Source organism: Rattus norvegicus, chromosome 11 (genome assembly GCF_036323735.1).
Source record: "Rattus norvegicus strain BN/NHsdMcwi chromosome 11, GRCr8, whole genome shotgun sequence".
NCBI lineage: Eukaryota > Metazoa > Chordata > Mammalia > Rodentia > Muridae > Rattus > Rattus norvegicus.
In genome coordinates, this window is record NC_086029.1 from 92,843,029 (window position 1) to 92,868,080 (window position 25,052).

At 46.1% G+C, this 25,052-nt stretch overlaps 1 protein-coding gene and 1 long non-coding RNA gene across 4 annotated transcripts in view; one reads left to right on the forward strand and one right to left on the reverse strand.

The window, feature by feature from the left end:
* Nucleotides 1–346: 346 nt before the first annotated feature.
* On the reverse strand, nt 347–7,183 carry LOC108352384 (uncharacterized). Of its 3 annotated transcripts, none has more exons than XR_001840582.3 (3): nt 6,788–7,183; nt 5,763–5,835; nt 347–4,456 (listed from the first exon to the last, which is right to left on the reverse strand). It is a non-coding gene; the product is annotated as an uncharacterized LOC108352384 (long non-coding RNA). The 3 variants fall into 3 exon arrangements; XR_005491478.2 differs by having other exon boundaries at nt 6,234–7,183; XR_010056198.1 differs by having other exon boundaries at nt 5,763–7,183.
* A 115-nt stretch (nt 7,184–7,298) lies between these two features.
* C11h3orf70 (similar to human chromosome 3 open reading frame 70) overlaps nt 7,299–25,052 on the forward strand; it is a 50,282-nt gene continuing 32,528 nt past the window's right edge. The window contains exon 1 of the mRNA NM_001398864.1: nt 7,299–7,653. Coding sequence (NP_001385793.1) covers nt 7,464–7,653 — 190 coding nt within the window. The 5' untranslated portion in view covers nt 7,299–7,463. The remainder of the gene's footprint in view (nt 7,654–25,052) is intronic.

Consider the following 25,052-nt stretch of genomic DNA (forward strand, 5'->3'; position numbering starts at 1 on the left):
CTGACACTGAAACCTCCCAGTGCTCCCTGAAATGAGCTGGTTAAGGCTTGATTGTTCAGTTTTGTGTCTCAAAGGTTCATCTTATTTCTATTTATGTGTTTCTGTCTGTGCCTGAGCACATGCATGTGCTGTCCACAGAGACCAGAAGAGGGCAGCAGGTCCTCCCCAGCTGGAGTTACAGGCAGATGAGAACCACCCAGCTGTGGGTGAAGGGGATTGGAACTCTGCCTCTCTGCAAGAGCAACTACCTCATCACCTCTGACCCACCTCTCTGGCCCCAAAGCCAAATTATTCTAATTACCAATTGTGAAGAGAACGACTTTTAAAACAGGAAACACAGACCATCTGTGTTATCTCGCCACTAAGACAAGACAGAAACACGTTTTTATTCTAGATTATGAGAGGTCAGTGCTTGCAGAAGACAGAGCACAGGGGAGGCTGTATCATATGGACCCACATCCTGCTACTGTCAGCATCCCTTCACCTCACAGGAGACACACGGGGAATTCTCCGTCCAGATGAGCATGACTTCACAGGGTGTTGACGGATGCCCACAGGGTGCCAGCTTGTTTAGTATCTAAATGGTATTTCTTTTTGTCTGCCCCTTTAATATTCAGACTTACCTAGAGGCTTAACACCCCCCCAACTTCAAAGGTAAAATACATCTCTAGTTGACAAATTAGCTCAACCCTTCTGAGTCTCTTTTGGAGAGCAGCTATAGAACAGAATGGTGAGCTTCAAAAGTCACAGAGGCGACCCACCAACATCAACTACTCTCACTCCTTAGATATACAAAAGATTGCTATTTTGGACTGGCTGGGGTCTGACTGGTGTCACAATGGTGTCTTTTTGTGGGATTTTGTGATGCCCCATCAAAAGGTTAGGGAGGGACCCGAGAGACTCTTAAGAATCTGTCATTATTGCAACATCTGAAAGATCTCTCTGGGTCTATAAGTGTTTCAGCCTGCACGCCTACAGAGGCAAGACATTCAAGTAAGGCCTGCTGTCAGGTTTTAAATCGAGGTTTTGTTGTGAGTGCATGATACCAGAAAAGTAGACAAAAAAGAAAAAAAAAATGTTTGTGTCTGTCCTCGATGTCAGAATTTACTGAATAACAAGTTTACAAGGTATGACAGTTTCATTGGCAGCAAATTGCCAGATATTTCTGCTTTCCTTGACAGTCCTTCTGAGGAGAGCTCAGGAGCTTTTATTCTGACTTTTTTTTTTTTTTTTTGTTCTTTTTTTCGGAGCTGGGGACCGAACCCAGGGCCTTGCGCTTCCTAGGCAAGCGCTCTACCACTGAGCTAAATCCCCAACCCCCTGACTTTTTTTTTTTTTAAGATTTATTCATTTATTATATATAAGTACACTGTAGCTGCCGTCAGACACACCAGAAGAGGGCATCGGATCTCTTTACAGATGGTTGTGAGCCACCATGTGGTTGCTGGGAATTGAACTCAGGACCTCTGGAAGAGCAGTCGGTGCTCTTAACCGCTGAGCCATCTCTCCAGCCCTTTATTCTGAGTTTAAGCAATAATATTAACTTTCAGACCATACTTCATATATTGCACAGCAAAATCTGTCTGTCTGTCCATCATACCATCATCATCACCACCACCACCACCATCATCATCCACCTATGTAGGTTTCAGGGTGACTAAGAAGCATCATTCAAACTGTTTCAGAAGCCCCAATGTCCCGACGCCTGGTGGCAATGAAAATATGACCTGTATTGACAGAACAAACAGAGACTAACCCAGCTGGCTACCGATGGAGGATCTGCAAGGCAGAGTAGGGATGCAGGCGAGTGGAATGCAAGGCCAGACAAATGATGGCTGGTACAGCCAGGCAGATGAACCAGGGTGAGGGGAGAACAGGGGGATGGGACTGCTTGGCAATTTAAGTAAGCTCGTCAGCCAGGCCGAAGCTCCTAGAGCATTTGAGAGATGATACCTCATGGGTGGCTCTCTCCATCTCTGAGGTCTGTGTGAAGGAGTTGGACTCTTCCTCAGTCTGGCCTGAACAATTCTTGGGCCTAGTTTTCCTGGTATGATTTTAATATGCTCCTCTTAGCGACTCTTCCCTTGCTGTGAATAGACACCAGGACCAAGGCAGCTTATCAGAGAAAAGTATTTAGTTGGGGGACTTGTGTACAGTTTTAGAGAGTGTCTTAGAGTGTTCTGCATCCGTAAATGGACACCATGATCAAGGTAACTCTTATATAAAAGAAAGCATTTAATTAGTGCTGGCTTACAGTTCAGAGAGATCCAGTCCATCACCACTATGGCAAGAAGCATGGTGGCATGCGGATAGACATCTTGCTGGACAAGTAGCTGAGAGTTTTACATCTGGATCTTTAGACAGCAGGAAGAGAGAGCCATCGAGCCTGGCTTGGGTTTTGAAACCTCAAAGCCCATCCTTAGTGACATGCTTCCTTCAACAAGGCCATACCCCCTAATCCTTTCAAATAGTGCCATTCATTGCCAGATGAATTGAATACTTATTTAAGTCTATGAGCCTATGGGGGCCATTCTTATTCAAACCACCATGGAGTGTTAATCTATAATCATTTGGCTCAGTGGTTAAGAGCACTGACTGCTCTCCCAGAGGTCCTGAGTTCAATTCCCAGCAGCCACATGGTGGCTCACAACCATCTGTAATGGGATCTGATGCCCTCTTCTGGTGTGTCTGAAGATAGTGACAGTGTACTCACATGCATACAATAAATAAATCTTTAAAAAAAATCCATAATCCATAATCATTATGATTGGGAGCATGGTGCTGGAGCAGTAGCTGAGAGCTCCATTTGACCTGAAATTGAGAGTTTGAGACTGATCCTGGTGTGGACTTTTTTTTTTTTTTCTATTCTTTTTTTTTTTTTTTTTCGGAGCTGGGGATCAAACCCAGGGCCTTGCGCTTGCTAGGACTGAGCCAAATGCCCAACCCCTGGTGTGGACTTTTAAAGCCTTAAAAAAAAAACCAAAATAACACAACACAACACATAACACTCAAAACAAACAAACAAACCCACCCCCAATAGAGCACCTTCTCCAACACCCACTCCAACAAGGCCACACCTTTTAATCCTTCCTAAATAGTCCACCAACTGGGAATCAAACACTCAAATATACAAGCCTATGGGGCCATTCCCATTCAAGTTGCCATAACCCATGTGGTCTCACAGTCCCGACTCACCCTGATAAATACACTTGCTTACCCGGTGCAGAATCATCCTCCTCCCTCAAAATGGAGTTACAACTTGCTTGTACAATGAGCCGCTCGTGGGGCCAAGGGACAGCTTGCAAAACCACTGTTTTTATACCATGTGGAGTCTCTTAGGACAAGATACCACAAGATCTCAACCGGCTTCAAAGGATGTGCTCATTCTGGGGATTGGAAATCTAAAAATCAGATGTTTTGTCTTTCCATACACTCTGAATACTCGGCCATCTGTGTGTGTGTGTGTGTGAGGGGATGGGGGAGAGGATACGTGTGCTTGTTTTGGGGATCAAATTCAGCTCTCTCTACATCTACCCATGAGCAACCTCTCCAACATAGTCATGAACATTTTGATGTGTTCGTCGTGTGCCTCCCCCATCCAATCCAATCCAATGCCAGGTGCTGGGAATAAATACCACCTACTCAACTGCCAGAGGGGGCCACCTATAGGGACAGAAAGTTATGACTTTGCTGAGGAAGCTGGGCACAGTGACACAGTTCTGTACTCCCAGCTACTTTGGAGGCTAAATCAGGAGGATCTGTAAGCCTGAGGGGCTGCCTTGGCCTTTAGAGACAGCCTGTCTCCAAATGGAAGGTACAAGCAGGGCTGTATGGTGAGCACTTGTCTAGCATAACTGAGACCTTAGGTTCAACCTCCAGTCCTGATGATGACGATGGTGACGGCGATGATGCGGGTGACAACGACGATGACGATGATGATGACGATGACGATGATGGCGACAGATAGTGAACTAGATAAAGACTTCAGGCAGTAACTAAACTTGACAAAGATCTGACCAGAGTCAAGCAATCAAGGCAACGGAACAGAATGGGGAGGTGGTACAAGGTCAGGAAGAAAGGAATGGCACACTTGCAGAGATAAAGCAATAAATAAATCCGGTCAGCAGGGCCCTGGAGGCTCCGGAGGAGATTCATTTTGAACCGTCGTTAGAGAGCAATCTCTTCACAGCAGCCTAGAAGGAGGCTCGGAGGAGGATGGCCTGTGGTTGGAAACCTTCGAGCTGCTATAAGAGAAAGGTCTGTGCTGTTCAGTTTCTGTCAACTTGATACAAGCTCAGGTCATCCATCCTTCAGGAAGAGGGTCCTCCACAGAGATAAGGCCTCCATCAGACTGTCCATCAGACCGTCCATCAGACTGGTTTATCTGCAAGGCTGCGTGCGGGAGCATTTTCTTATCGATGAACGAAGTGGGTAGGGCCCTCTGGGGAAAGTGGTCCTGGATTGTAGAAGAAACCAGATGAACAAGCCAGGTCAGATGCTACTCCTGGGTGGTGTTTCAGCTCCTGTCATGACTTCCTTCTGTGACACAGAAGCTTGAGATACAGTAAACCCAGTTGCTTCTGGCTGGTGTTTTATTAAAGTGGGAGAAAGCCAACCAGGCCAGGGACTAATACTGAGCATGTGCAGTGGGTAAGGTAGAGGAGCAAGTGGCACAGGGAGGGGGACAGCTTCTGAGCTAGAGACGCTGTTCTTACCTCGACACAGGAGCAGGTGATGAGCCCACACTGTGCTAATGGCCTTTCTGCACGGATCCCTCCCTTCCTTCCTCTCGGGCGCCTCCCAGTTTAGCTGCACTGCATTTGGACACGGCTGCCCCATGGCTGCCCCGTGATTGCTTCGATACAAGCAGCAGACAGACTGCTGGGAGCTTATTTATAACCATGATGCATGGTTGCTTGGTTTGGTTAAGTAACCAAAACCTGTTTTGTAAAGACTCGGTTTGTAAGTGTCTCAGGGTTGCTGCGCAGAGACAGCTTACATTAATAATAGACAAATAAGCACAGAGTGACGGAAACTAAATGCCCAGCCACTCACACATGAACCCCAGTCACTGTCAAGGGTGGTCTTTGGTCATTGAATGCCTGGCATCTTAGATCTTTGGATCATCTACTACAAACAAACAAACAACAAACACTGTATCAGTATGCTTCCTAATTCGTCGGATCCATGCAGTTCTGTCTGTACTAAAAGCAAGTGGGGTTATTTGTGTATGTGATATGACTGGCATTACAGGGAGTTTATAGGTTGGAGGAGAAAGATAGATTAGAACGGATGTGGAGAAAGCGACTCAGCTGTTAAGACCTGAGTTCAATTCCCAGCATGGACGTGCAGCTCCTAACTGTCTGTAGCTATGAGATCCGACACCCTCACAGACAGGCATGTAGGCAAAACACCAATGCACATAAAATAAAAATAAATTAATGAAAAAAAATTTGGTTGGCCGGGCTGGAGAAATGGCTCAGTGGTTAAGAGCACTGGCTGCTCTCCTAGAGGACCTGGGTTCGGTTCCCAGCATCTGAATGGCAGCTGACAAACGACGGTATGTTCTCTAGTCCCAGAGAATCTGGTGTATTCTTAGGCCCTGGAGGGCGCTGCTTACAGCTGGAGCACAAACATACACGCAGGGGAAACATCTATACACACAAAGTAATAAAATGTAGGAAAAACCGCATTTGATAAAATGGCCGTACTGTGGTGTCCGTTCCTTTGGTTTTGCTGAAGTTACTCTGAGGTGGACATACCTACGGCAAGGCTGCGGGACGGATGCTATCGGAGTCAGCAGCGAGCTGCTCTGGGACTTCAGCAGGCAGACACCTGGAAGGCAGGTAAAGCAAGACACTTTGTGTTTACCTCGGTTTCAATGTTAGGTTAGCGGGAAGCCAGAATTTGTCACTTAAAAGGGACAGTTGTTTGAAAACAGCCTTTGCCCTCTGAGTTTCCCTCAATCCCTGACGCGTGAAGATTTCACAGAGTCAGACATATGCAAATTAGATTTCTCTTCCTAAGCCAAGGTTAAATAAAAGGGAAAATTAGGAAAGATTGCTTATGGCAGCAAAGAATTTTCAGAGTTTGAGGATGAATTTCGTTTAAGACCAGGATAGATCTCATTGCCAAACAGAAGAGTGTAAAGTGAGGGAAAGGAGGCCTTAGGAAAGCACAGTTCCAGCCCAGCATTTGTGCTGAGGGGTTCTGTTCCCGACCCCTGCAATTACAGGCATTTTCCTGGGCCCAGAGCAGCATTCGGCAAGGAAGCAGAGGGAGGGCGTTCCCTCCTTTCGGGTTTTAGACTGGGTACCGGCCGTAGGGGAAGCCAATTCCCCGCACTGCTCCGGGAGGAAAGATTCCTTTTCTCTTCTCTGGTTCAGCCTGGGATGGAAAACCTATTTGAAGCAAGTTGTGGCCAGCAGGGAAGACTAAGGAGCTGACTGGGGGGAGGTGGGAGGGAGAGCTGCAGCCTTGGCAGCCACACCCATTGGTCAGGCTGAGCCACATGGCAGTCTGTGTACCCACGTCCGTGTCAACTCCACACATATAGTCCATGCATAAACTCACTACGCCATTCCAGCCCACCATACTGCCACACACATACCCGTGTTCAACCGATGCAGTTAATCAGGCTCACACACTGGGGCGTCCGCCCCCCCCCACACCCCACGACTGCACGACTGGCGTGTAACGTCTATGGCTACATGGACATTACAAACCACTCAGTGCATCCTCACACCCCACACTCGTATCAAGACAGAAACCTAACACATCCACCCACCCTGGCTGCCCAGCGCCCCGCAACCAGGACTAGACCCGGTCGGCTGGCGCTGGGGAAGAACCCGCGAAGCCTCAGGTCACCGCGGGCTACCACCCAGTCGCTCCAGGACCACGGGGCGAGTGTATGCCCCGCAGGACGCCAAGGCGCGACGGGGAGGGAGTGCCAGGAGTGAGGCTAGACCCGGTGCCTAAAGGTTGCAGAAGGCCGGGCTGTAGCCGAGGGCATGAGGGACGTGTACTGACTGTCCTCGCCGCCCTCCCTCGGCATCCAGGGGCGTGTGGGACCGACTGGCAGGGGGCAGAGGCGACGCGTGCAGCGCCACCGGGAGGGGATGGGCTCGCAGAGGGGCGCGGCGGTCTAAGTGTGCGCGTGCGCGTGCAGGCGTGGCGGCCCGAGTGGGGAGGAGGGAGCAGGGAGGACGAAAGAGAGAGAGACGGGAGGAGGGAGCGGAGAGGAGGGAGGAGAGGAGAGGAGAAAGAAGGGAGGAGGGAGCAGGGCGCAGAAGCGACCAGGGCGCGGGGAGGCGGCAGGCCGGGCCCGGTCGCTGCTCCCTCCCCGGGCGGCTCCTCGGCCAGCGGGTGCTCGCCGCGCCTCCAGCTCTCAGCCTGCCCGCGCCCTGCCCGCCCCGCGCCTCCGCTCTATCCCGGGCTCCGGGCCCCTCTCGTCACCGGCAGAGATGAGTGCGGCCACGGCGCCCGAGCGCGGCTGGAAGAGCGAGAAAGTGGACGAGGCGCAGGCCCTGGCGCGGAGCTGCGCCGCCCGTAGACCGGACTTCCAGCCGTGCGACGGGCTGTCCATCTGTGCCACGCACAGCCACGGCAAGTGCTTCAAGCTGCACTGGTGCTGTCACCTGGGATGGTGTCACTGTAAGTGGAGCCGCGTCGGCCTGCGATCGTCCGCCTGCGGCCCGGCGCTGCCCGGACGACGGGAGGAAATCCCGGGGGAGCCTGGCTGTAGTCACAAAAGGGGACCTTCCTACCCACGGGAGCCTGGGTCTGGCTTTCTGTGTCTTTCTTTTATATACTTGCTTAGAGGTGGTAGAGCCGCCAAGGCGAAGGCGCGCCAGCGGGGCAGCCTTTTCAGCGGTGTGGGTGGGCACAGACATGCCCCTTTCACTTTCTTGCCTTTTCTTTCTGCTGCTGTTGAACAGAAAGAACCCGAAGTCCTAGCAATTTCTATTTATTTACCGTATTCAAACTGAGAAAGAACCAAAGTCTGAAGAATGGCTTCCAAGAAGTTAAAAGGAACAGTTTGAAGAGCGAACTCTAAGCTAGACACCCAGTTACAGCGTTTGAGCCAAGCCAGGACTAGTCTAGTCCTAGGCCCTTCGTATTTCTCCTGAGAGTTTTAAATAGATTAAACTTAAGTAGCCATTTAATCAGAATTCCACAATTTGATTACTTCGTGGCATTTAGTTTAATCTGAGTGCTGAATCATTTCTTTTTAGAAACATTCTAAAGTCCGTTTCCACATAATCTTAGATTAGGAGGGCTTTTGGAGTGCATAAGGTACGCTTTCCAAGTGATCATCAGTCAAACTTTTTTTTTTTTTCTGTTACTGAGGAGGAAATGGTTTACAAGGAGAGATGTAATACGTAGTAAATCTTTATTTCCTTTTAATTGAGAATCTTTGAATGTCTTAGTTGAATTAATAAATTAAGGGATAGGAAAATCCTCGCGTTTTCCTTATAAATTCAAGGTACATGGAGAACGAACATTGGTTTTGTTGTTCCCTCTGCTGATGGCCAAACAGAATGTTCTTGCTTCTCACTGAAAGTGTGGCTTCAGAGTAGGAAATTGATGGGGGCTAAAGCACACAAGGCGGGTGGATTTAATGGGAGCCCGCCTCCTGCAGAAGTCCTGTGCTTACTGTGGGATGTGGAGATGGCCCCAGCCATTGCCTTTCTGTCTTTCCTTTCATGCTAGAGTTGACTCCGGAATGCTTGCATCTAATCAATTCTCACAGTGTCTTCCTTACAAGGAGATAACCCCAAACTTACTACATCCTTTCCTCTGTGCTTACGTGTACCCTATGAAATCGAGTGTGTTCGTGGGTGGGTGCGAGAGTGCGTGCACGTGCATAGGAGCCATGACTCTTGTGTGAGATCACAGGACAACTTTGTGTCACTGAGGGAATCTAACTCAGGTTGCCAGGCTTGTGGGGCAGATGCCTTCGACTCACAAAACCATCTTGCTGTCTCTTCTGACCGAATCTTATACAGCAGCAGTCTAATTTTTCAGCCAAATTATGGCTGCCTCAACTCTTTGGGAATGCATATTTAAATATACTAAGGATTTCTTGCATACGGGCCGTTCTCCCTCTGGACAACCCGCTATTCTTGATGGAAGTAGGTTTTCCAAAACAGGTTTGAACTTGATGTGCATTGGATGACTGAATAGAGATGGCCCCCATTTTTCACTGTGGTTGTTGTTTTGTCCTGTTTCTGAGCCACCATTTCCCTCTGTCCTTCCTTGTACAGGATAGCACCCATGTACCTAACCATCTGAGTTGATTTGTTCTGAACACATGTGTTGGGGGTAGGTGAGAAGTCCCTGAGTTCTGGGCTGGCCAGAGGACCAAGACGCCGCCGCCTGCCATCTTTGAGGCGCTGCTCTGCCTTAACCCTGCCTGTACCTCATCACACCAAGCTTCCCGCTGCCCCCTCAAACTGAGCCTGCTGTTGGCTAAAGCTACTAAGCTTTAAAAACTGAGGCAATTGATCACGGCTTAAGCACTGGCCCCTTAGGGACCTCTTCCCGTTACCCCTTATTGGAGGAGAATGGGTCCGTTTTTCGAAGTCACTGTGAGTCTAAGTCTTGGCTCTCTTACTGGGTGCGCATAAGCTTTGTACATTTTGATGGGTATGCCATTCTTTCTGCATTCGTGTCCCTGTATGTGTAGTAAGTACCGCCCCCCCCCCTCGCTCTAGTTACTGATAAAGTGTAATGTCAGCAGGAGAAGGCCACAGAGTCGGAAGCCTGCTGGTGGCTAGTGGACCTCCCCTGAAGCTAATGGAAGGAACACTTGCAGAGACCGTTCTGCAGAAGCCTAGTTGTCTAAACGCACCGTCTTCCATCTCGGGTTGTTTATGTCCGTCTGGGTAAATGAGAACATGGCCATCCACACTGCTGCAGTCCCACAAACACAGGGATTTGGCTGCTGCCTCTTGATCTGTGCTCTGTTGATGCGAAATCCTCTTTAAAAAAAGATAAGAGGAATTAGATTGAGTTCAGATAACTGATTGGTTTCAGGATGCTTACTGTTTTCTTCTCTAAGAGACCAGGGACTGATTTTAAATAATCTAAAGTTAGGGAAGGATTGCCAAATCAGGTGTACTGATATTGGCGTGTTGGTAGTGTGTGATCTGTGTGCACATACATGTATGTAATGTCTGTGCATTTGTTTGTGTGTGTTTGTGTGTGAGTGATGGTATGTGTGTAGTGCAGGTTTACATATGCGTATATGTATATATATATGTATGTGTGTGCAGTGTCCATATGTGTGTGAATGTATATGTGCATAGTGTGTGCTCATATGTGTGTGGTACTGTGTGTGTACTGTCTTTGTGTGTGTACATATGTGTGGATGTGTGATTATGTATGTGTGGTGTCGCTGTGTATATACGCAATGCTTATGTCTATACATATGTGTGTGTTAGTGTGTAAGTGAAGGTGTGTGGGAGTCCCTGTCTTTCACTTTCCACCTTGTTTGGGTCAGAGACTTAGGCATCTGCAGACTAGCTGGTCTGTCTCACGGTAGGAGGACTAAGGCTGCAGCTGCAGGCGTCCGCGCTTGGCTTTTATGTGTGGTCTGCAGATCTGAGCTTGGGTCTTCTCCCTTGCATGGCAAGAACTTTGCTGGCTGAGACTTTCATCATGTCCTCAGACCTTCACCCGTTCTTCCTCGCCTGTGCCAGGCTCCTGCTCCTGCTCCGTGCTTCCTGTGCTGGCAGTGGTTCAAGGGTCTCATTCAGGAGCAGCTGTGGCACTCGAAGCCGCCAGGTGTGCTATTTCTGTCTCCTAACTTGGTCGGGTATCAATTCCTACCACCTCTTTACCAAAATACATTTTTTTTTTACCTGAGTAGAATTGGCTTATTTGAGAACCTTATTTTTCTGGCAACATTCTTTTAATCTGTTGTATATATCTTACATATTTTCTCTTTGTGAGATGTCACAGAAATGGAGTACAACATGAAGACAGCTGAATCCCACTCTTTAAATGGAGTCTGAGGGCGCGATCCCTGCTGTGTCTGTTACTGTCATTCCTTGACAGTCACATGTGGTATAGACGAGGGCACCATTGGTTTGTTTATTGCAGCTGAGAAAGCAGAGAGCCCAGAACAATTAGGCAAATTCAGTATACATGATGGATATTAAAACTGTGACGTTCATAATCATATAAAATAGAAAAATTAAAAATATGTTCATGCTTACAGAAGACATGTCAAACGTATACTCATGGGTGCATTTTTGCATAATTAGTGTTTGGATAATGGCTAGTTTTTTTGAGGAATAAACTGGAACTTTTAATGTGTTAGCTAACCTTGTCCTGGGTAAGGATGATATTGAGTTGAATGAATGAACGAGTGAATGTTTCTAAGAAGTGTTTTGAGAATGGGGAGAGAAAAGACATGGCTTAGCTACAGAAGGGAGATGGGAGAGAGCCAACCGTGTGAAGGTCTTTGAAAGGAGACATTTATTTAGAAGGAAGAAGAAACTAGAGATGGTTATAGGTGGCAAATTTGAGATGTGTTTGAGGTGACAGATATGGGTGTGGGTGGATGGGGTGAGGGAAGGAATGGGAAGGTTATTGAGAACAACGTGTAGGCTTCTTTCCTTTACACCTGGATGCATGGAGAGGGAGTGAGATGGGGGTTGGCCCTGAAGCCTACCAGAGTTGGGAGTCAACTCCTGAGGATAAACTGCCAGAGTCTGGGATGAGGAGAGAAGAAACATCTTCAGAGTAGACCTCTGGAGGGGCCAGGGGGTGCAGGACAAGGGGCTGAAAGACAAAACCGGTATTCGTCAGGTTGTTCTTAGATACGGCTGATAACACTCGAGATTTCTCTACTGCTGAAGAGGAGGATGAAGGATTTAGCCTGGAAATCGTCACTTCGGGAGTATGCTGAAGTATCTGTCAAAGCGATCTGAGATAGATTCTTCAAGGGAGAAGGACAACAGAGTCCCAGGAGCACTGGGACACAGAGGTGATTGTTCATAGAGGTTCAGCGACTGCTTTGTGACAGACTAAACTGACTACGCCGAGCGTGTTCTTGACTATTAACGACATTATGTCCATTTTAGAGCAGACGAAGAAGACCTAGCAAAATCAAGTAACTCCCCTCTCCCCACCCTCCTCTCTTCCCCCCAGGCATCTAGCTAGTCAGCAATAGGGCTCCAGTCTGGATCCAGGTGTGCCTGATGCTGGGCTATTGACTCAGCACCAAAACAGAGGGCTTCAACGCTAATGAGCTCACAGGCCCATTAGAGCCAGCGATGGAGACAGTGTTTCAGAAACGGGCGAAGCGTCGTTTTACAGTAATGAAATCCAAAAAGCACGAGAGCCGTAAAGAGGTCACCGGATCCAGAGAATAAGATTCAAGAGAAGGGTTATGAAAGAGAGAGTGATGGGAAGGCGTCAGGCAGGGTTGAGTGGGCGCACACGACTTGATGTAGGTGCCAGTAGCAGAACCGAGAGTCGGCTTCATAAAGTCGCACCATAGATGAGCTCCAGTTCCTGCAGAATGCGTCTCAGCAGATGTCTGTTCCTTTCAGGTTGAAAGCAGTCAAGAGTGGCACTTGATGTCACCTAAGATGGTATTAGCATATCTAAAGAAAGACTGCCTAGGAGAGGCTGGGCTGGAAGTGTTTTTCGGGACTGGTTGGGGAGACAGTATCCTGTCTAATAGGTGGGAAGCCTGGATATCCAGGCTATCCGAAGCACTTGGGTGTAGTTTTAATTCCTATGTATCAGTTTCCTGTACAGAGATAAAGAGCTGATTAGGGCACTTCAGGGCAAATATACTTTGTTAGTGAGTTAGCACTGTAGCTTTTGTGTTAGTCTAGCACTGTCTTTTCCCACTTCTCTCAGGATCCTCAGTCGCTTTTTAGTGTCCCCAGGCAATGTCCAGCTGCTTCCCCTCAGGGACAACTCTGCCACACCCATAACCATAATTACAGGGAATATATTCAAGAAGGTGAGAGTGAAACACAACCGAAGAAGAAGGCAGAACAGTCAGCTTTTAATTTTTATTTCTTCCTAAGGTTCAAGGTCCCGACCTTGGCTAGTGGTTGAAGAAGAAAAGCTCAGGTGTTAAGGGAGATGTGGACCGATGTTCTGGGAGAGTCCATTTTGAGTTGTCAGAGGTAGAGAACGCTGGTTGGTGTCCTCACACCAGACTTGTGCTTAGGAATGTGTTGACCCCACCAGTAGCATAGCATGGGACGCTTGTCTACACATGCTGAAGTCTTCCTGTATGAGTCTCTGTGTTAACTCACCCACTGCGAACAGAGCAAACTGAGCAATGCTGAGAACAGAACAACAGCATAAGCATGAGTATTTACAGGCAGTTTGATGCCATGTCCAGTTAGTAAAGCAACACGAGGAGGTTCTTCACTAGAGCCTATGGCATCTGTGCATTCTGACCAGATCTGTACTGTATTGCTGTGATAAAATACTCTGATAAAAGTATGGTGGTTTGAAGGAGATGTCACCTGTAAGTCTCAGGCATTTGAACACTTGGTCCCCAGTTGTTGGCTCATGTTTGTCTGGGGAGGATCAGGAAATATGTTACTGGGGACTGGGCTTTGAGGCTTCACAAGACACTTACCATTTTGAGTTAACTTTCTGAACTTCCTGTTTGTGGCTTGAGATGTGATCTCTGAGCTGTTCCTGCCACCGTGCCTTTGCTCCACCATCGTAGACACTAACCTTCTGGAACCGTGTGCCCAATGCCATGCTTCGTTTTATAAGTTGTCCTCGTCACCACCACAGACAAGTAGCTAATACCAAAAGCAACTGAGGCAGGAGGAATTAGTTTAGCTCCCAGTTCATGGCATAGCCCACCATGGCGGGGGAGTCAAAGGGTCAGGGGGTTTGAACAGCTCTTTGGATTACATCTAAAATAAGGAGAAAAGGGCAATGAACGCATGTGATATTTGGCTGTTTCTCAGACTTATATAGTCCAGAACGTACTCACCAGTGTTCCCACTCACAGTTAAAACGAGTCTTCCTACATCAATTAATGTAACCAAAATAATCCCCAGTAGGCATGTCCAGAGGTCCATCTCCCAGATGATGCTAGATTCTGCCAAGCTGAAAATTAATATCACACAGTAGCAGGTATGAATTCCCTCCTACGGGACTCGAATTCAATTACAATGTGGTTAGTTACTCCGTAACTGTACGTTCTTATTGTATGGGCGAGCACATCTTGCCTGGCAGGTCAGTATTTTAATACATAGATTTCACAACTGGGTAAGACCGTTGATGACTTTCTCTGGCAACAGCCCCCGTAGAACCTTCTGGCATTGTGAACGCTGGATATCAGGGCTGAAGCTTCTATCTCATTTCCCGTGTGATTTGTCTGTATCCCGTAACCAAGAGGTGTGGTGCCTTCAGCAATCCGGTCTCACCATCAAGTTTTCATTTGCAATGACCTATATTGTCTTGGTCCTCCATAACCGATCCTCTAAAGGGAACCATTATTCACCCAGCACTGGTAACTCGGGGCTTCTGGGAGAAGCATTATCTATCCATGTTGGTACTTTCTTTTAAACTTTCTTTTTCTTTTAGTTGCAGTCTTTGTGTATTAGACAGGATCTCACTATATAGCTGTGGTTGTTCTGGATCTTGCTATGTAGAACACACTGGCTGCAAACTCACCACAGTTGGTATAAATTGTATTTTTAAGTTAGTTTTCAGAATAGGTTTCTGCATGAGTTTCTCACACATCCTTAGTTTTGGCTAGTTCTCTCAATCTCTCTTGTTTCCCATACGCCCGTGTCTATACCAACTTCATTATTTCCTGTCTCAGTATTTCTTCCTGGTACCATGTACCACATGTGTTCTGCTGTCCCCTGTCCCCTGAGGCTTCTTCCCTAGCCCCCAACAGTGGTCCTTTTCTAGCTTCCTGGCCTCGAAGTTCACTTCAAGGTAAACACACAAATCTAAAATTTGAAGTCTAGGGTCTGCATCTGAATGAAAACTCGGAGTTTGTCTTTCCGCATTGTGTGACTTCAGTCAGGATGGTATTTTTCATTTCCGTCCATTTTCCTGCGGATTTCATGATTTGGTTTCATGTCCTACGTGCACGTTGTCCCCTCACAGGTGACATCTAGCTCTATTCCATTTCACGGCTATTTTGAGCAGAGCAGCAAAGATCAAGACGTGTGAGTGTCTCTACAGTGGGGTCCTTCAGGCACGTTCTCAGGAGTGGTATAGCTGAGTTATATGGTAGCTCTATTTTTAACTTTTGAGAAACCTCCACACTGCTTTCCACAGTGGATACACAAGTTCACACTCCTGCCAACGGTGAATAAGGATTCCCCTTTCTCCACATCCTTTCCAGCATTTGCTGTCATTTGAGTTCTTTTTTTCAACTTAAGGCACTTTTCGAGAACACATGAACACTGTATTCACATAACTTTCACCTCCTCCTCTTCCAACCCCAGCTTCTATCATTGTCTCCTGCTCCATTTCAAATCAACAATCTCTCCCATACCAAAAAACCAAGCCAAAAAACTCCTCCAGATCTACCAAGTCCATTTTGCGGTATTCTCACAGGATGACTGGTTGGGATTGGGTAACTTATTAGGTGACTTGTACCTGAAGAACATTGACGCTTCCCATCTCAGGAGCCATTGCTTATAGCTCCTTAATCTGGGAGTGAGTCCTCATGAAATCTCCCCCGTCTGCACTGGCACACCGATTGGTCTGTTATTGTGCAGGTCTTGTTTAGGAAACCATATTGACGAGATTTCATGTGTGCAGAATCCCTGCCTTGTCTCCAGCACACTACATAGCCTCGGGCATTCTGGTCCTCTAGCTCTTGAACCTCTCTGCCCCATCTTCCGTGATGTTCCTTGAGCCTTAAAGGTAGGGATTGCATTGTAGTTGTTCCACAGAGGACCCCGTCGTCACATATTCTCTACATTTTGATCAGTTCTGTAATCTGTCCACCGAAAAACAAGCTTCTCTGATGACAGGGGAGATCTATAGTTATCTGTGAGTATAAGGATAACTGCTCATAGTACCGGCGTACATCGTATTGGTGTAGGAAAATGACAATGGTAGGTCCTGCTCTAGAGTCTATATCTTCTACAGCAGCTTGTTGGGTAAATTTGCAGTCCTAGGTCGGTTTCAACTTCTGGGTATTATGAATAGAGCACCAAAGAACATGGTTGAGCCAGTGTCTCTACAGAGGGAAAAGCATCCTTTATGTTTGCGCCTAAGGGTGGTGTAGCTGAATCTTGAGGTAGATGGATTCCCATCCTTCCGAGGAGCTGCCAGACTGATTTCCACAGTGGCTGTATGAGTTTGCACTCCCACCAGCGATGAATGAGTGCTCCCCTAACTCCACGTCCTTGACAGCGTGGGCTGTCTTTTTTTTTTTTTTTTTTTTTTTGTTATTTATTGATCTTAGCCATTCTGACAGGTTTAAGAAGGAATCTCAAAGTACTTTGATTTGCATTTCCCTCATGACTAGGATGTTGAACATTGCTTTAAGTGGGTCTCAGGCATCTGAGTTTCCTCCTTTGAAAATTACCTCATTTTAGAATTCGATTGTTTGTCTTCATAATATCCAGTTTTTTGAGTTCTTTATATATCTTGGTTATTAACCCTCTGTTGGATGTGTAGTTGATAGATACCTTTTCTGATTTCGTAGACTGCCACTTCGTCTGAACAATGGTGTCCTTTGGTGTGTTGAAGCTTCTCAGTTTCATGAGGTCCCATTTATTGATGGTCGATCTCAGTGCCTAGGCCACTGATGTTCTCATCATAAGTCTTTCCCTGTGTCAGTGAGTCCTTTGTTAGTCCCCCTTTTCTTTTATACTAGGTGCAGTGTGTCTGGTTTTATTTTCAGGCCTTCTATCCATGTGGAGTTGAGTTTTGTACAGGGTAATAAGTATGAATCTATTTAGACTCTTCTAGAAGCAGCCGTCTGGTTTGACTGGCATTATTTTTCTACCCAGTGTGTATTCCGACTTTTTTAATCAAAAACCAGGTGTCTATAGGAGGGTGGATTTATATCTGAGTCTTCAGTTCAGTTCCATTGACCAACATGCCTGGCTTTGTGCTAATACCATTTGGTTTTTATCACTGTAGCTCTGTAGTACAATGTGAGGTTGGACATGGTGAAACATCTGGCAGTCTGTTATCCCTCAGGCTTGTTTCGGATGTTTGTGTTTCCATGTGAAGCTGAGAATTGACCTTTTAGTATCCGTGTTGGAGTCTTTGATGGAGACTGCATTGTGGTAGATTCTCTTATGAACGTGGGTGCCCTTTATGTGTTCAGTGCATAGATGTTAAGGATTGCAGTGATCTCTTGATGGCTTTTTCCTTGACTGGGTAGTAGTGTCCTTCCTCATGTCTTCTGATTAGTTTTGTTTTGATGTCTATTATGTAAATATTATATGAAAATAATGTTTGCCAGATATTAATACAATAAAACAAACAACTGTTTGTTTCTTAGGTCTATTTGCTCGAGATTCTTTTTTTCCATACTTTTAGCCTGAGGTAATATCTGTCCTTTGTGTTAAGGTGTGCTTCTTAGATGCAGCAGAAGGGTGGATCTCCCCCCCTCCCTCCTGCACCCCACCCCACAATCCATTCAGTTAGTCTGGAATTCCCCAATAAACAAACAGACTGAGAGTTACCACTGAGCCATGTTGATTCCTGTTATTTTGTTTTTGTGGCTTTTTATTTTTCCCGGCCTGGAATTATTTATTCCTTGTTGTTTTCTTGGGTGTGGTTAACCTCTTCAGGTAGAAGTTTTCCTTCCAGCCCCTTCTGTAGGGCTGGGTTTGTAGATGTACTGCTTGAAGATGGCTTTATCGTGGGATATCTTTCTTTCTCCTCGATTGAGATTGAAAGTTTTGTGGCGTGTGGTAGTCTGGGCTGGCATCTGTGGTCTCATAGATTTTATAGAGCATCTGTCCAGGTAGTTCTAGCTTTGAGAGTCTCCACTGAGGACTCGAGTGCAAACTTTATAGATGTTTGGTTTCACTCCCTTGCAGCTTCTAATATTCTTTTTGTTGTTGTTGCTGCTGTTGTGTACATTTACTGTTTTGATTATGTGCCAAGAGAACTTTCTTTTCCGGTCCAATCTATTTTTGTGTTCTGTATGCTCCTTGTACCTTGACAGGGTCTCCTTTAGGTTAGGAAAGTTGTCTTTTATGATTTTATTGAAAATATTTTTTGTGCCATTGACCTGTGCTGCTTCTCTTCTATCTATTCCTATTATTCATGGATTTGGTCTTCTCATAGAACTCTAGATCTCCTGGATGTTTTGTGCTTGGAGCTTTTTTGATTTAACATCTTCTTTGATGGAGGTATTCTGTAGCTGGTCTTTGCTACTTCAGACACACCAGAAGAGGGCATCAGATCCATTACAGATGGTTGACAGCCACGATGTGGTTGCTGGGAATTGAACTCAGGAAGATCAGTCAGTGCTTTTAACTGCTGAGCCATCTCTCCAGCCTCTTGTGGGTACTTCTTTTTCCCCACTCTTTACCTGCCCCCCCACCCTCACCGACATCTCCCCTATCACTAGAAAGGAGAAAAAGAAGGATGCAGGAGATGAGGTGGGGGTACAAAGAGGGAGAGAGAGAGAGAGAGAGAGAGAGAGAGAGAGAGAGAGAGAGAGAGCGCCCTAATTTCTTTCCTTTTGTTTCTGCATGAGCATGACTGCTAGCAAGCTGTAATCAGCTCCCTTGAACAACTTACCAGCCACCAAACCTGTCTCTTGGGGCCCTAGCATCTATGTATCCTCTGAAAGACTCTCAGAATTCTGAATATCACACAATCGCAGAAACCAGCTGCAGCTGGTAAAACCACACGTCTTCTAGAGCACAAGGCGAATCATAGTCAGCTGCTGCAGACTGTCCGAAGCGGCCCCGTGTCTCCATACATGGGATTAAGACAAAAGCAGATTCTTACAATATTTCTGTGTTTTGTAAAGAAACCGAAGTTTCCGAGTTGTCACTGCAGTATCTGTTCCTTGCACCTCGTCTGCAGTCACTGGAACTTTGGGATTGCATTGACTCTGTAGATTGCTTTCCGTAGGTAGTCATTTTCACAATACGAGTTCTTCCAATTCCTGAGCGTGGAGGGTCTCTCCATCTTTAAGTGTCTTCCTCAATTTGTTTCTTTAGAATTTTAAAGGTTTCTGTATAGGGTTTTCACTATTTTTATATAGGGTTATCAAAAAACATGCTAATATCTCTTTTTTTTTTTTTTTTTGAGGATTTCATGAATGGGGTTTTTTTCTGATTTCTTTCCCAGTGTGTTTGTTGATGGTAGAGGGACTTTTATACCTTAATGTTCTAACCTGCCTCCTGCTCTTTGCTGAGAGTTTTATCAGCTCTAAGAGTTTTCTGGTGGCATTTTCAGGGTTTCTTGTGTGTGGAGTCCTATCATCAGGAAACAAGGATACTTCCTCTGTCTTTCTTTGTACTTCTTTCTTCCCTCTTACTAGTGTAGCTAAGACTCCAATCACTATGTTTACCAGGAGCAGGAAAAAGGAACACCCTTGTCTTGTTCCTGGTCTTAAATGTTTCAAGTTGTTTTTGTTTGTTTTCTTTTGTTTTCCATTTAGCACAGTTTTAGATTTGTGATGTAAGGGTCTATAATTTGCCAAGAAGGATAACCCAGATAGTATGCAATAGCAAAGAGCATTTATCCTGCAGAGAACCTGTATGTAGGGATCCACCCTACACGCAACATTATGGACGACCAATATGTAGACTTTGCAGAGTCAATTTAAAGCCTGTTAGGGTAGGAGTGAGTGATTTTTACCTTTCTTTCCCTTGATTGGTTGGTTCTATCTCCAGGGTTATGGGAGATAGAGAAAGAGAGCCTTTGTGATTGGTTAAGGCTCTGGGGGATTTGGGGGACTTTCATTGATTAACTATACTTGGTCAATAGATGCACAGAACACATGAAACTGAAGAAGGATGACCAAAATGCAAATGCTTCACTCCTTCTTTAAAAGGGTAACAAGAAAACCCTTGGCAGGGAATAGGGAGGCAAAGTTTAGAAAAGAGGCAGAAGGAACACCCATCTGAGCCTGCCCCACATGTGGCCCATACATATACAGCCACCAAACTAGATAAGATGGATGAAGCAAAGAAGTGCAGACCGACAGGAGCCGGATGTAGATCTCTCCTGAGAGACACAGCCAGAATACAGCAAATACAGAGGCAAATGCCAGCAGCAAACCACTGAACTGAGAACAGGACCCCCGTTGAAGGAATCAGAGAAAGAACTGGAAGAGCTTGAAGGGGCTCGAGACCCCATATGTACAACAATGCCAAGCAACCAGAGCTTCCAGGGACTAAGCCACTACCTAAAGACTATACATGGACTGACCCTGGACTCTGACCTCATAGGTAGCAATGAATATCCTAGTAAGAGCACCAGTGGAAGGGGAAGCTCTGGGTCCTGCCAAGACTGAACCCCCAGTGAACAGGATTGTTGGGGGGAGGGCGGTAATGGGGGAGGATGGGGAAGGGAACACCCATAGAGAAGGGGAGTGGGAGGGGCTAGGGGGATGTTGGCCTGGAAACCGGGAAGGGGAATAACAACTGAAATGTAAATAAGAAATACCCAAGTTAATAAAGATAAACAAACAAACAAGATAAAATAAAAACAAAATAAAAAAACAAAACTATACTTGGTCAAGCTAGGCGATGGGGCAGCTTCTACAGAGCCTCATTGGCTGCACACGAGTTTGACTCAGCTTAAGTAGTGGGGCAGCTTCCTGATGTGCTGCCCATGAGGGGTGATTTTTTTTTCCTGGAATTGACTTGTTTGGGACTTTGCCAGTTCTGGGAAGCTCGGGCCTAGTCTCTCCAACTACCAGCTTGCGGCCGGTCATGGAGTCAGGCTGGCTCTGGCTGGCTGACTTTGTCTTCTCAGTCACGCACAGACTTTATTATGTGGAGGTATGTTCCCTCCATCCATAGTCTCTCTAGAGCTCTCCCCGTAAGAAATGTTTAATTTTGTCAGATGGCTTTCCTATGTCTGTTGAGATGATCACATTATGTCTGTCTCTGAGTCTATTTATGTGATGGATGGCATATGTTGGGCCAACCCTGCGTCCCTGGAACGAAGCCTACTTGATAATAGTGAGTGATCTTTTTTTCCTCTTTGGATTCAGCTAGGAAATACTTTATTGTGAAGGATTGCGTCTACATTCACTGGGGAGACTGCTCTGTGGTATGGGTTTTTTGCTGTTATTTTTGTTTGCTTCGTTTTGGTTTGGGTTTTTTTGGTTTTGGTTTTGGTTTTGCTGCCTCTGTAGAAGGATTTAGAAGTGTTCCTTTTTACTTTGTCCTGTAGATCGAGTTTGGAATTGTTGGTGTTAGCCTTTTATTTGCAGATCTGGTTGGGTTCTTCTGTCAGTTCTTCTTGTCTGGGATTTCTCCCTGTAGGTTCTCACTACTGTTTCACTCTTGTTGCTGGTTATAGATCTGTGATGGTTACTTATCTCACTTTCTGTTTAATTTTACTAAGACATATGCATCTTGATAATTCATCCATTTTTCCAGTTGGTAGAATAGAGCTTTTAATTTTAACAGTATGTCTTGGTATTCTGCGTGTAACTGACACACATTTTAACGTCTCCTCCTATCGTTTCTGGATCCTATCGTTTCTGGATTGATTTTGAATCCCTTATTTCATGTCATTTTGTGATGGCCTCTCAGCCCTGCCCGTCTTTACAAAGAATAAATTCATCACGTCATTGGTCCTTTTCGCTTTTTATTCCTTATTTTTGTTGTATTGAATTTTGCCCAACCTAGTTTTCTCTTTCCGTCTATCATTTTTGGGGTCACTTGTTCTCGTTTTTTAGGGTGCTATGGCAGATCATTAGTTATTTATTTGAGAACGTGCTTGTCTTAAGTGTGTGTGTGTGTGTGTGTGTGTGTGTGTGTGTGTCTAGCGAGCACGTGATTTCCTCCTTGCATTCTTGGACCTCCCTCTGTGTGAGAGAGTGCTCTGGCTTCCTGCACACAGAGTCATCTCTTCCTTTGTGAGCAGCAGCTCACATCCTTCAGTACCAGTGATCCAGTGCGGAGGCTCACACTTCCTTGAGCGCGTTTGTCTTTAAGCTGCATAGTCGAGCAGCGGTGGGCAGCCGCAGGGCTAAGCTCAGATGTTCCGAAAAATAGTCTTCTCCGCATGGTTACCAACCACATTCATTCATTTCTGATCAAATCTCAGATTTACCTTTTTCATTAAATAACTTCCATTTGGAGATAGTGGTAGTTTCGCATGGGGTCATGAGAAATAACACGGGAGACACCGTCTGTTCTTTACCCATTGACATGGACACAGTCAAGGTAAAGAACCTTTCTGTTCTGGTTCATTGTACCTTTGTGAAGTGTTTTTGTTAGAAACCTCACTTAGTTATATAAAAACATCATTTGAACAACAAAGAAGCATTGAGTATAGCATGGAGCGGTGTTTTAGAATTAATGTATATTTCACACTGACTTTGTAGATTAAAGCTAGACACGTTAGTGCCTTTTTTTAAAGCTGTGACTGGTAGAGTTTCTTCATTTAATTTCGGGTTTGCTCATATATGAGCCTCCACAAAGGGTCTCTCTTTCCAGTTTTGCCTGAATATGAGTGTAAGAGTGACCTTGTTTGCTATTGTCGTTTAATATTGCATCGCCCTCAAAACGTAATTTAAGGGTCAAGTTACATACTCAGAAATGTTCTGTTAGTGACAGGTGGAGACATGAATTCAGAAGTTGTAATCCGTGAACTAGACACACAGTGGGTGTGTGCTGAGTTCCAACTCAGGCAAAGTTGTTGGAAATTACTTGATTAAATGATGCACATTCTGGTGTGCATTTGTGTCTTGTTTTTCAATAAGGACAGTCGCAGAAATGGGTTAGCTTTGTGGCTCTGTTATATGTTAGTTACGGTTGCATAGACAGTGTGATCTTTAACCTCATACATTCATCTGCGATAGAAATACCCACCAGTGTCTCTGGACATTGGAAAAGAAAGATGTCGCCTTTCTCTGTGCTCCCAGTGGCAGGGGGTTCAGTAGATCATCAGTGACTTGTTCTGGACTCCCCCACCCACATACTTTCAGTGAGGAATCTCTGTATCTGTTTTACATAAAAAGGAAACTTAGCCGATCATAGACATCACTGTTGGATGAGTCTGAGTCCTTCAGGGGATTCATTTGGTTTCAGAAACAAGATGGAGAGCTCAAACTCACTGAGTATAGTGTTTGGTAAATAAAATAAGCAGAAATCTCTCCGGAACTCGTGTGTGTGTGTGTGTGTGTGTGTGAGTATGTGAGTGTGAGTGTGGTGTGTGTGAGTGTGGTGTGTGTGTGAGTGTGGTATGTGAGTGTGTGAGTGTGGTGTGTGTGTGAGTGTGGTGTGTGTGTGTGTGTGTGAGTGTGGTGTGTGTGAGTGTGTGTGAGTGTGGTGTGTGTGTGAGTGTGGTGTGTGAGTGTGGTGTGTGTGTGTGTGTGGTGTGTATGAGTGTGTTGTATGTGTGTTTGGCGTGTGTGTTGTGTGTATGGGCTTGTGCATAGGTGTGTGAGGAGGGGGCGGGGTGTTGGTGAGAGATTAAAAGAGCTTGACTCTCCTGAGAGGCACATGTATTTCTTTCCAGTAAGGCACTGAGGTAGAAGGTCAAGCACTGATGCAATGTGAATGCATTTTAGAGGTAGATGTTAGAGATAAGAGCCTAAAGAGCTTGCAGCTGGCTGTGAGCTAACCAGGTGCAGCTGGTATAAGCTACCAGGTGCAGCTAAGTATGAGCTAACCAGGCACAGGTGGGTAACCAGGTGAGAAGGGCAAGGCTCTGGGAAGCCCATGCATAAGACACTGTCTCCTTTTTACACACTTTTGCATCTAATGTGTCTAAAAGTAACGGATTTAATTGTCAATAATGATGATTTCTAAACAGAAGCCTCTACCTGCTTCAGAGAGGAGACCACCCAGAGCCCCATGGACAAGTTACCCAAGAAAGACTAGTTGTCTTTGGGAGCTGTGATAGAGTAGGTTCTCTGGTATGGTAAACTACAAACTGGTCGTGCAAACATGAGAACAGGGAGAGCGTAGTCCCATGAACTAGGAGCAGACCCTGCTAAGGGCTAGGGCCAGAGACATGGGTGAGGTCAGAAAAACTAGATGGCTGGGCTAACAGCCAGCACGGCATGTCAGAGGTGGACAGAAGGAGGTTTCCTAGAATGCTGGCTAGGGCAGCCAGGGGATGAAGAAGGGACAGGCACATAAATACAGTAGGGTGAAGCCCAGATTGGACAGGGCTCCACTGTTCCTATGGCTGCTACAAAACTTAGGAACCTCTCAGTGTTTATATAGCACAGGAGGAGGGGTTAGCTACTCTGGTAGGAGGTCTTTCCGGGAGAGAGGTCTGGGAGGAGGAAGTAATAGTTGCGAGTCTTTGTTCGCAACAAATCATTCATAAATATTCATACCTGCACTTCTCCAGGAAGCTTGGCTGTTCCCCTGGAGCCTGGGCCATCTGGGTACCGTTTTTTTGCCACATTGTTGCATGGCTCAGTCACTCCCAACGTGGCCATGCTGAGATCAAAATACAAACTGTGGGCCTCATTCACTGAGGGTGTCCTCCACCCCTGCAGGTTTCAAAGCTCCCGCACTGAATGGACAGAACACGAACACCTCCCCGCTTTGGCTAGGGTGACATGAATGGACCATGTAAGACCCTCCCTTGGCTCAACTTGTGAACTGCTCAGAGAATTGAGCAGTCTCATTAGAAAGGACTTTGTTCGGTTCCTTCCTTAGGTCCTGTTTGAAATCCTGCACTGCCAGCCTCACGCGTTTCCCCCTCTCTTGGTTACCCCCTCCAGAGCTTTACTAATCTCCCTGGAGCTCTGCTCTCTGCCACTCATCCTTCATCTTTCTATAAGCATAAAACTGCTCTAAAACTCGCCCTTCGCTCTTTGAATTCATGAGATGAGGACACAGACCCACTAGCAACCCAGTTATGCACACCATGGACCGTTTCAGTACCAGACAGGATTTACTCAG